The sequence below is a fragment of the Carex rostrata genome, chromosome 17, assembly GCF_964058835.1.
Source record: "Carex rostrata chromosome 17, lpCarRost1.2, whole genome shotgun sequence".
Taxonomy (NCBI): Eukaryota; Viridiplantae; Streptophyta; class Magnoliopsida; order Poales; family Cyperaceae; genus Carex; species Carex rostrata.
Window position 1 is genome coordinate 8,760,746 of NC_135934.1, and position 12,925 is coordinate 8,773,670.

A 12,925-nucleotide genomic window follows, 5' to 3' on the forward strand; every position below is an offset into this window, starting at 1 on the left:
GTTACTTATCTTCTTCTAGTGGTTTTCCATATTGTATTAGTTCTCTTTTTATGTTTTACTGGTTATCTTTTATCTACTATTGGTTGTATTTTCGTCTTGTTCTAATTGTATTTCATATTTTTTTTAGTTGTCCTTTATCTTCTACTAGTTATTAAGGTATGATTTACGGTTACTGGAAATGAGTTTCTAGGATGAGTACTACAAAAGACACCGTCATCATTATATTGAATTTTCCCGCCAACAAGCAATTTCACACAAATCATTTTTTATTTTGGTTGATTTGGATAACAAACTACAATTTCAAAATAATAACTATATAAGTATTTCTACAACATAAATTGAAATATTAAATAATTTAGAATTAAAGAAACGAAAAAATTTCGCAAAATGCAGAAATATGCGATTTTCTCTTGTCTTCTCTTCAGTTGCAGAATGGACTGTGAGATAGAAGAGAGAGAAAATCACATATTTATAGGCCTCTAGATTTTTTGCTGAATAATTCAATGAAAATAGATCTTCCGCCAAATTATTCAGCGGAAATTCTTTATGCGTTGAATTATTTGATGAAAAGCAGAATTCGTATTTGGCAGAAATTTCAATTTGACAAGAAGCAAAAAAAAACATTATGACAAATTATTTGATGGATTGGTTTTTTTCTGAATTTTCTAGGAAACAAGTGTATAATCCGAAATTTGATAGGTTTTTTGGATATTAATATAAATTTCGGCCAATTCTAGTTATGTCAATCATGGTGATTGGTGAGACTTATCTTCTTTTTGTGTGACTGTATTATGCAAAAGTTTGAAGGAGTAAAGATGATATTTTACTGTTTATTCCTGGTTTAATATTGAATTATATTTATTTTAATTTGCATAACTTAATGAAGTCATAAGATGGGTAAATAGAAGAGATGTTCAAATTTAAATGGAAATATATCTAATTTAAAGATCTAATAAGATATTTGTCATTATAAAAGTTTGAGCAAAACTAGGGTGCGATGTGTTCACCAAGAGGAGTTGGTGAGCACACTTTTAAAAAACTATCGGATTGATTTCGAACTACAAATTCAAACTGTTGAAATTCAAGTACTTCGTGAGTGATGCATTACATATAAAAATTTTAAAATTTCGAATTTATTTAGTACATGGTCAAGCGGTCAAAAAAACAATGAAAAGTTAATACATAAAACAATAAAAAAAATAACTTATAAAATATTCATTGTTTTGACCGTTTAACCATGTACCAAATAAATTTCAAACTTAAAATTTTTGCATGTACATGTATCACTCACTAAGTATATGAATTTCAACAGTTCAGATCTGTAGTTCGAAGTCAATCCATTAACCTTTTTGAGAAGTGCTCACCAATCTCTATTGGTGGGCACTAGTTTTGCTCTAAAAGTTTTGATGAGAATGCAACTATGCACCCAATTTTAATTTTTACTGTTTTTGTTGATATTTAAGATCTAAGGCAGTAATAGTAATTTGTATACAGGAGTAATTTTTGTTTTTGTTTTGTTTTTGTTTTTGTTTTTGTTTTTATACAAGAGCTATGTTGATTAGATAATAAATAGTCTCCCCCGTAGTCACGTGGCAATGGCATACTAGCTAACACTGCTTGTCTGCTTCATATAATTATTTACTATTCTCAAATCTTGATGATCCAAACACAAATTTGCAAATTGGATTAGCTCAAAAATAGCTATATTCTACTAATCCAAAGAAATGGTGGGTTAGAAAAAAATAGCTCTAGTGGGGTTAGTGATATTAATAAAATATTTGATTCCTCTCAATTAAAGTATGTTTAAATATTAAATTAGTACTAAATATAATATAATATAATATTAGATTAGTATTAAATAAAATATTTGTGTAAATATTAAATGTAATGTAATATCAATTTAAAATGTAGATTAGTATTAAATAAATATAATATTAAATAAAATGTTAGATTAAATATTATATCGTAGTCATTTAAATAATAAATATAATATAATATTAGTTTAAATATTATATTAATATTAAATAAATATAATACCATATTAGATTAGTATTAAATAAAATATTAGATTAAATATAATATAATATTAGATTAAATATTAAATGTAATACATTATTATTTTAAATGTTAAATGTAATACAATATTAGTTTAAATATTAAATGTAATATAATATTAATTTAAATATTATATTAGTATTAAATAACTATAATATCAAATTAGATTAATATTAAATAAAATATTAATTTAAATATTATATTAGTATTAAATAAATATAATATAATATATTTTTTAATATTAAATCAATATAATATAAATTTTTTGAATATTAAATGTAATATAATATTACTTTAAATATTAGATTGGTATTAAACTAAATATTAAATTAAATATTAAATGAAAAATAAAATAATATTAGTTTAAATATTAGATTAGTATTAAATTTAATATTAAATTAAATATTAATTGAAAAATAAAATAATATTAGTTTAAATATTAATATAATATAATATTAATTTAAATATTAGATTGAAGTATTATTGAAAAATATGATGCTTTATATATATTTAACAAGTCATTATAAATATAAAAGTTAGTTGAAAAGATAAAAATAAATAAATCATTATTATATTCCTTTCCTTCATTGCTATTCCAAAATACAATCCAAACAACATTTCTACTAATCCGGAATAGTCAAAGCTAGTGCTATTCTTGAATTCCTTGGTTTAGCACTATTCTCAACTACTAATTAACCCAAAAATCGCTATTCTTGCACTAATCCTTGCATGATCCAAACGTTTATGTGTTTCATCGAGAATTTCACACAAAGAAAAACACAAGAGTGCAACAACTATACTAAAAAATAAAATATAGTTCTTGCTTTCTATAGCGGTTAACGGGTTTAAAGGTTTCACTTGGCGATTCTAGCTGCATTTTTTTTTTTTTACTTTTATTCTTATATTTTTAACCTCTCCTATTGCAAGCAACTCCGAACTGATCTTGATCAACTTTGTTTTAAACAAAATAAATATGTATTAATGCAAAAACTAAATATACATTTTAAAGAATTTTAAAAACAAATGTAAAAAATAGTCACATATACATTTTAAAGAATTTTAAGGAGTCACATATACATTCCCATCATGTCATTAACTCATATTCCAGTTCCCTTTCTTTTTTTTTTTTTTTTGAGAATTGGTGCAGTTGAGAGTTGAATAAGAGTTACAAACACCAATAAGCAAAGAGGCAATTGGAGGTCTGTTTTAACAGTTGAACCTGAGATCTCCTTTCAATTTTAATTTTTAAAATGGATAGTTAATAGTTAATTTGAGAAGGTGGGAGGGAGTGGTTAGATCTAGATCTGTGTATGTAACTGGCTTAAATGGCTTCTTTAATAAATTAAGAGGAACTTTTAACCCCTAAATGGCGGTTTCCTCCCTAGACTATAGACTGCTACTGGTACAAATTATTAACTATACATACAACACATGCAGTGCAGGGTGGTAAGAGATGCTGATGAAGGGGTGATGTTAAATTAAACTCTGTTAATATTTAATTAAAGCTTTAAATTAGGGACAATTAGATCTACAACTGCAAGCATCATGTGCCTCCCGTACCAGGAAAGTTACCTCAGCTCCTTTTCCCTTTAATTATACCTCTCATTTCATTTTCTATTCCTTATTAAACTAAGCTCTCCTCTGTAAGTTGGTGACTTCATTAATTACAGCATTAAGTAACAATCATACTTACTAGCTAGCTTACTCATCAAAACACCAATAAGCAATAATTATAGAAGTATATATGTACATTTTATTAGAAGAATTGTAATGTCATGCATCCAATCCCCAGAGTAATTCAACACCACAGCAAACTCAATGGCGTAAGTAAAGAATAAAAATATTAATTAGTGAGGGAGCCATTAGTCCATTAACCCATACATAATCTATATTCATTCTATCCTGTCGGAGTCGGACAGTTTACCTTGGGATAGGTAGATCTGAAATCTTTTCATCTTTTACCTCATGGAATTTAATTACACACTGTCACGAGGCCGGTTATTCTGTTCTACCTTAAATTAAGGGAATAATCGATCTCTACTGTCTGCCTCTTACCACTTACCCACTTACCGGTTACCAATGCCAGCTATTCTTATGCTTTCAACTTGTTACCTTCCTTTTCTGTAATATATATTTTTATTGCCATGGTTGTCAAGTGTCAACACATGCTAACCAACAACCCATAACTTCACCACAACAACTTATCACTTACCAGTTACCGAGATGATATGATGTTGTTTCTCTGTTTTGTTTCCTCTTTAAAAAAACTGATATGATATATGTACAAAAACAAACAAATATAGAAATGCGAGCCATTATATCATGATTTATACTTATAGAATGAGTACAGTAGAGTAGGCATTTATATACCAGCGAGGGCCAAGAGGAGATTTATATATCGAATAAGTGTGCATTTATAAATTTAAGGTGCTCACCTTCCCCTCAAAAAAAAAAAAAGGCTGCTTGCAGCAATTAAGTGATTAATCAGTGCAGGGCCACAGGCATACCAACTTACCACATACCAATATAATTATAAATATTATTAAAGGTTGAGGAGGGTTCAAATGCCTCCATTTTTTAAAACTTTAATAACTCAAAATTTAAAACTTAAAAGTCAAAGTAAAACCGTTGGATATGATCTACGTCATTTTATTTATGCACGTGTAAAAAATTATGACATTTCAATTTTATTTTGATTGTCATCAAGAGCTTGTAAAAAATGCATTAATGTGGATGATTTCTATACGTTGATTTTTGAACTTATTGATTCACATTAAAACAAAATTGAAATGTGATAATTTTTTATGAGCACATAGAGAAAATAACATAGATCACATCTAACGGTTTTATTTTGACTTTTAAGTTTTAAATTTTGAGTTATTAAAGTTTTAAAAAATGGAGATATAGTGGAGGCACAAAAAATGGAGGCATTTGAACCCTCCTCTTAAAGGTTAGGGTAACATAATTTATTTTTATATATGATGATGATATGTTTAAGAATAAAGAAAGAAGAAAAGGTACAGTAGGCTTTAATTCTTGGATCCGGAGATTCTGGCAGGCACTTTAATTTGTTTCATTTGTTAAATAATTAATCTGCAGACCAGTGACCAGAGGACATATAGAGATATATCATATATGATATATTCATAGATGAGAGCTGCACCGCAGACCAGAGGACATGATATGATTCATGTATAGTTTAATTTAATTTAATTGAGATTAATTTATATAGTGTCACTCTTACCCTCCCAGACTCCCCCTTCCTCCCTCTCACAGCCTCACTTGCAACACAAGCAAGCAAAAGGGACTACTCACCTCAACGGCTCAACCCCACTCATAATTAAGCACAATTAAATAAATATATTACACTTGCACAGTACACAAAGACAGGTAAGACATACAATTAACAGCAAGCAACATCCATTCCTATTTTCGAGTTGAGCTTGATCCCATGAGATGACATGACAATCTTCTTCTCAACACCAACTGCAACAGCAACGTTAACAGTTCTCTTTCTATTGCTCCACATTCCCCACCTAACCACCGCCGCGGCCATCAACCCCCAAGGCCAGGCCCTGCTCTCTTGGAAAACCACACTGCTCAACCCCGACGCACTTCCTGACTGGAACCCTGCTGACTCCACTCCCTGCCGATGGTCCGGCATTTCCTGCGACGCTACCGGCCGAGTCACCGAGCTCACTCTCCAGTACATTGACCTCCATGGCACCGTCCCCGCTAACCTCACCTTGCTCGCCACCTCTCTCACCAAGCTCGTCCTCTCTGCCACCAATCTCTCAGGCCCCATCCCCTCTCAGCTCTCCCACCAGCTCCCCCTGCTCTCTCACCTCGACCTCAGCGCCAATGCACTCTCCGGCCCTATCCCTCCTAACCTCTTCCTCCCCGGCAGCCGCCTCAACACTCTCCTCCTCAACTCCAACCACTTCGAGGGCCCCATTCCTGACTCCCTTGGCAACCTCACCTCCCTCCGTCAACTCATCCTCTACGACAACCAGATCGCCGGCCCCATCCCCGCCTCCGTGGGCCAGCTAGCTAGCCTCGAAGTCTTTCGCGCCGGCGGCAACAAGAATTTGCACGGCCCATTGCCCCCTGAGATCGGCAACTGCAGCAGTCTTGTGATGCTGGGCCTGGCCGAGACCAGCATTACCGGCCCCCTCCCCGCCTCCCTCGGTGACCTCCACAACCTCCAGACCCTCGCCCTCTACACCGCTCTGCTCACGGGCCCCATCCCTCCTGAGCTTGGCCAGTGCACCAGCCTTCGCAACATCTACATCTATGAGAACAAGCTGACTGGCTCCATCCCTCCCCAGCTGGGAGACCTCTCGGACCTCACAAACCTCTTGCTCTGGCAAAACCAACTCGTCGGTGTCATACCGCCCGAACTAGCCCGCTGCACCGCTCTCTCTGTCATCGATTTCTCCATGAATGGCCTCACCGGTCGCATCCCTGCTACCTTCGGCAACCTCACTTCTCTCCAACAGCTCCAGCTTAGTGTCAACCAGCTGTCCGGACAGATACCCCCCGAAATCATGCGTTGCACCAATCTCACTGATCTCCAACTAGACAACAACAACCTCTCCGGTACCATTCCCGCCGAGATCGGTAAGCTTGTTAATTTACAAACTCTATACCTCTGGAAAAACCGTCTGACCGGTATGATACCTGCTGAGATCGGTCAGTGCACCAATCTGGAGGCAATAGACCTCTCGGAAAATGGGTTGACTGGCATGATTCCAAAATCCTTGTTCCATTTACCCCGGCTCATTAAATTGCTCCTGTTGGACAACGACATATCTGGGGAAATACCGCCTGAAATTGGCGGTTGCTCATCATTGATAAGATTCCGTGTGAGTGGTAACCGTTTAGCAGGTCCATTACCGAAGGAGATCGGTATGTTGCGTAACCTTAGCTTCTTGGATCTTGGGTCCAACCACCTTACTGGTATGGTCCCACCCGAGATCGGCAACTGTCAGAATCTCACGTTTGTCGACTTGCATGCAAATTCGCTTACCGGGTCCCTACCACAAGATCTCTTCCAAGGATTGACCTCAATTCAATATCTTGATTTGTCAAACAATCTACTAACCGGACCGATCCCATCGGAACTCGGTCTACTCACCTCCCTAACCAAGTTGGTATTAAACGGAAACCAGTTTTCTGGTGAAGTCCCGATAGATATTGGATCCTGTACACGCCTACAACTGTTGGACCTGGGAGGAAACATGCTCACTGGTAAAGTACCACCAAGCATCGGCAACATTCCTGGCTTGGAAATCATGCTTAATTTGAGTTCAAATGATTTTTCTGGGGAGATTCCGGCAGAGTTTGCGGGGCTGTCCCGGCTTGGTGTACTTGACTTATCTCACAATCAATTCACTGGAGATCTTCGGCCGTTGTACGCTCTTCAAAACCTTGTGGCATTAAACATCTCCTTCAATAATTTCTCTGGAGCGGTATGAATTTACATACAATTCTAATAACCTCAAAATCATATAACAATCTATTTTGGTTTGGCCAACAATGTAATTTCTTATAGTGTTGCTACGCCCCTACCTAGCTAATTATACAATATTCTTTAATTGCCCATCATATCAAGAAATAAAAAAGGCAAAGCAAAAACTAAAATAGAGGGAGATATATGTTTGACAGGTGCCGAGCACACCCTTTTTCTCAAAACTCCCACTGGCAGACCTAGAAGGAAACCCAGCACTTTGCGTGGCTGGTTGTGCTTCTGCTGAGCAGAGTGGGTCCCGGATGTCACTAAGGGCAGCACATGTTGCCACTGCTGTTCTGCTCTCTGCCACTGTGGCGCTGCTCGTTGCTACCATGTTCGTCTTAATCAACAGAAGACACAAGGCGGCCATTAAAACGCGCAACGGGTGCGGGGATGAAGAGAGAGATGGAGACATGGCACCGCCGTGGGAGGTGACACTCTATCAGAAGAAGCCTGACATTGTGATTTCTGAGGTAGCCCGGTGTCTCACGGTAGCCAACGTAATTGGGCAGGGGTGGTCTGGCCCCGTGTACCGCACTCACATCCCTGCTAATGGTAATTTTCCTTTTTGCTTTTCGCTAATTTCTTTTTTTCCATTTCTCAAATTCCTTTATACAAGTATATATATCTCAACTCAATTACCAACACAAAGCATTACAAAAAGAAAAGAAAAATAATTCTCCAAGTAGGAATGCAGGGAAGGGTGATTTTACTCTGTTTATAGTTAGCTCTGTTATAGACATTTTTAAATACTCGCTTCAATATTGATGACAAGATCATAAATTTGATATACATAGTGTCTTGATTCAATTTAGTTCAAGAAGGTTTTCCTTTTTTAGTACCTATACAGTAACAGAAGATTGTAGTTCAGAATAGTTTGCAAAATGCAGTTAAAAAAACCAACAGTCATGGCTTCTTCTTTTCTGATATTGTGTGAACCAGTAGAGAAACATTTTTAAACAAATTTTGATATTCAATTTTTAAACAGGTACGATGATCGCCGTAAAGAAGTTCAGGTCGTATGATGAGGCATCGGCAGAAGCATTTGCATGCGAGATAGGTGCACTAGCACGTGTGCGCCATCGCAACATTGTGCGGCTGCTAGGATGGGCAGCTAATGGCCGCACCCGACTTTTGTTCTACGATTATTTACCGAACGGTACTCTTGGCAGCCTTTTACACGGCAACAGCGGAGGTGCGAGTGTAGTTGAGTGGGAGGTGAGGCTTGGTATAGCAGTTGGTGTAGCGGACGGGTTGGCGTACCTGCACCACGACTGCGTGCCGGCCATCCTGCACCGAGATGTCAAGGGTGACAATGTGCTGTTGGGTGAGCGTTACGAAGCGTGCCTTGCTGACTTTGGTCTGGCACGTGCAGTTGATGAACGAAGCGCTGCAGCCTCGCCGCCTCCTTTTGCCGGTTCCTATGGCTACATTGCTCCTGGTAAGTAACTAAAAACATTCATACTTCCAATGAGTTGGCCTGCAATATATGTGCAACTTTTTACAAATAAATATGGAAGAAATTCCTAGTCAGTTGCTTTTACATATACATTGTGTGCTGATATGATTAATGAACTATATAGCAAGAAGTTTACTATCTATCAAGCCTCAAGTATATGACTGTTGTGGCTCTGATGATTGATTATAATTATTAAGTGTTTTTTTTTAATTGTTGTGTCCAGAGTACGGATGTATGATGAAAATCACCACAAAGAGCGATGTGTACAGTTTTGGAGTTGTACTGTTGGAGTTACTAACGGGGAAGCGGCCCGTAGACCCAACATTTGCAGAGGGGCAAAACATTGTGCAATGGGTTGGTGATAATTTGAAGAAGAAGCGGGACCCTGTGGAACTGCTAGATCCTCGGCTGCAAGGGCGGCCTGACACGCAGGTTCAAGAGATGCTCCAGGCCTTAGGCATTGCTTTGCTCTGTGCCAGCACGAGGCCGGATGACCGGCCCACGATGAAGGATGCGGCAGCGCTCCTGCGGGGAATCAGACATGAAGACAGCATTGCGGGGTCGGAGGCAAGAAAGTCTTCCATAGGTGGCGAGATGCGGAAATGGGCCCAACCTAGCTAACTAGCTAGACCTGGCCCGCGCAAGCAATCCCAACCCGAATTCAGCGAGATGCACATAGCAACACACTTTTCAGTTTTCATGCATTAATTAATTGTGGAAATTGATAAATCGAGAATGCATCGGGACCTGACATGACCTCTGTTAGTGCTGGACTGCTGGTGCTGAAGCGAGAACTAATTAATTTATTAATTAATGATGGACTGCCTGATGGTGCTTGATTTCGTGGGGGCGCCGGGTGCGGGGTGGGGGGGTACCTGTTGCTTGTTGCTGTACAGAGCCAAGGGGGTCTATTAGGGATGTGATTGAATCCAGACCACTGGATTAGATGTCATTTGTTTGGGAGACTTAGAAAAGGAGCACATACTTATTATTTAAAATGCATCAGTTATTTGAAGCAGATTTCCTTGGGATGACGATTTAAATTTGCAGAGGAAGGAATAATATAGTAAAAGAAATTCTAAATTTTTTAAAATTTAGTCTGCGAGTACATTTTCGTATTGATATCATGTTGAACGGTTCAAATCGACTATTTGAACTTTTAAATTGAAGATATATTGATCCATAGTATGGACCAATCCGCGCTATGCATAGTACCATACCCTCACTCTTGTATTATTAGGGTGCTTTTAATCCTTCGGAATTCAACAATAACCTGAGTTGCAAAAAGCCTTCTGCTGCCAGTATATATTGTGTAATGAGTACGAGAGACATGGACATACACTAAATTAGTACTCATTAAGAATATTTAATCTGTAGTCATTTATTTGTTATTATTCCTTTTTATTTTGTGACTCATCTAAACATACAAAGTATCTTGCATTGGAGCAGAGAACATGTGGCACTAGAGAAGATAAAAGAAGCACATAGAAAAGTTATGATAGTGAACCACCCCGATGCAGGAGGGAAGTCATTATCTTGCCTCAAAAATTAACGAGGCCAAGAGAAGATATGCTTGTTGGAAAAGGCAAGACTGGAGGCGTGTTCTAATTTAGCAGACGCTAATCATATCTCTCGAGCGAGCGCAATTGATGTGGGGAAAACGTAATATAATGGTGATTTTTGGATGTGTAGATACAAGGCTGGATAATCATGATAGAGGATAAATATGGAAAAGAAAAATGAAAGCAAAAGACTTTATTGAAATTGAGCGTCCTTCCCTTTGCATCATGCATAAAGCAGTTGCAGTGAGATTCTGTTGGTTGTCTAGGTTTTGATAAATTGAGCGTCCTTCCCTTTGTCAATACAGAGAAACTATCAGGGGCATGCGAATATACATGTAGGTACAGAGGCAGAATATTTTCTAATAGAAGTTCATGATGCAAATCTATAAATTTTATTTCACAATTTGAGGGTACTGGCATTTGAGGAGAAGAAAGTCTGTTTGGCTGAGGGGAAGAAAGTCTCTCTATTGGAAAATGATTTTCGTATTGCTATGTTTACTAATGAGAAAATTAAATTCGGTGCAAACTTGTATGAGTGTTGGATGCTTCATTAGATGAAGCAAGTTGTTTTGCACATTAATGATTGTATCTCTCTTTTTGTTTCTCCTTTCTACTGGATGAAGTAAGTTGTTTTGCCAACTGGAAGCATGTTGTTATCCTTTCTGATGTACCAGTATGGTATGGTTTTGTATGCAATTGAGGGGTGTGAATGCAGTTCTCCTGTAGTTGAATTGACTTGAGGGTTGGTGTAACTGATTTTATACCAGTCTGACTAATATTTGACCATAGACTTCTGTTTTTCTTATTTTATTTTCTTCTTATTATTTTTTTTTTGAGGGAGGGGGTGGGGCCAAGTGGGGGTGATGATTGAGTTTATGTAGTTATGTCTGTTGGCAAAATTGAGGGTAAAATTGTGCAATTTTTGGTTAAATCAAATGCTAAATGCAGAGTTGAGGGTTGTTTGGTACAGTGTATGGTATTATGATGGTATCACTTGTACCAGTATGGTATAAGTGCGTGACCTGAATTTCCAAATTACTGATATTGGGCTGGTACCGGATTAGTCATTTGATCTCCTGTTTTGAGTGCTCACTATTTTTCAAATGTATACTGTTGTTTGATTTCAGTCCTTTCTCTTTCTTTTATTTGACCCATGCTTAATAAACCTTAGATATCAAAATAATGCCATAATTTCATAAAAATCATTATGTTTTGCAAAAGATAGTTTGAAGTTACAAGGGCTCAATTGCATTTTTGTTCTATTCTTTATGTCTTCTTTTGTTGCAGAATGTAAATCGAAGTTTTACATGCATTTCTCTACTTGCATTTGAATCTAGAACAGGAGATTTTTTTATTAGGATGCAGCTGTTAACTTATAAAAAAATAATATTTTCAAGAAAGGGGAGGTAGCGCAATTGGCTAGGAATAAGTCATAGAGTTGTTGTACCCAAAGGTCGAGAGTTCAATTCTCCCTCACAACTTTGTAGCTTCTGCGAAGATTTTCAAAAAAAATAAAAAATAATCTTTTCAATAGATTTATAACGAAACTTAATGCTGAGGTCTTTTGTGAATAAGTATATAATCTTTTGAAGTTTCTGACAGTTCTTTAAGTTGTGCATATTAAAATTTTGACTTCCAATCAAAACATCTTCATACACTTTATAAAAATTATTTACTGACAGGATTTTTTGCAACATATAAATAAATAGTAGACAAGCTCATCTTGATCCTTTGAATAAACCAACAAAAAGAAATTAGGCGTGAGAGTAATTTCAGTTACCCCTCAACCAGAGGCAAGTTAAAGGGCAAGAAGTAATAAACAGTAAAAATGAGCTTGAATTATATTGTATGGTATATTGTTGAGGGACTTCTCACTTCTGTACAATCATGTGCTTGTGTAATTGATCTGCTGGTAATTACAGATGTATAGTTTTTTACACCTATTCGGCCTTGACGCATGGTAATGTTATAATAAATTACAGAGGAACATATTGCTAGCGTGGTTAATTAAGAGTTCCAAACTGATTGATTAATATGTAATTTATCATCACGTCAATATTAGGATTTAGGGTTTAGGGTTTAGGGACGGCTCTTTTGCAGCAGCGTCAGTTTGAAAGGGTGTCAAGGCTTGGATAGGACAGAGGCCATATTGTTGCAGGACCTGGTTGTTGGTAATTAAGCCAATAAGCCATGCCTCCCGTAATAGGCGCTGCATAGTGAGGCCTGGGAGAGGGGATGGGTGAGGCGGGGTGTCTCTTGTGCCACCATAAATGTCTGCTTGAAGTTGTTGATTGGTTAATCTATAACAAATTTTTGCATGGTTCCGTAAATAGTCTT

At 36.7% G+C, this 12,925-nt stretch overlaps 1 protein-coding gene across 1 annotated transcript; it reads left to right on the forward strand.

The window, feature by feature from the left end:
• The first annotated feature begins 5,209 nt into the window (after positions 1-5,209).
• On the forward strand, positions 5,210-10,069 carry LOC144568362 (uncharacterized). The gene is made up of 4 exons (XM_078318684.1): positions 5,210-7,526; positions 7,723-8,122; positions 8,556-9,008; positions 9,250-10,069. Exons 1-4 carry the CDS (start codon positions 5,517-5,519, stop codon positions 9,645-9,647), a joined length of 3,261 nt encoding a protein of 1,086 aa, XP_078174810.1. The 5' UTR covers positions 5,210-5,516; the 3' UTR covers positions 9,648-10,069.
• The last annotated feature ends 2,856 nt before the right edge of the window (positions 10,070-12,925 follow it).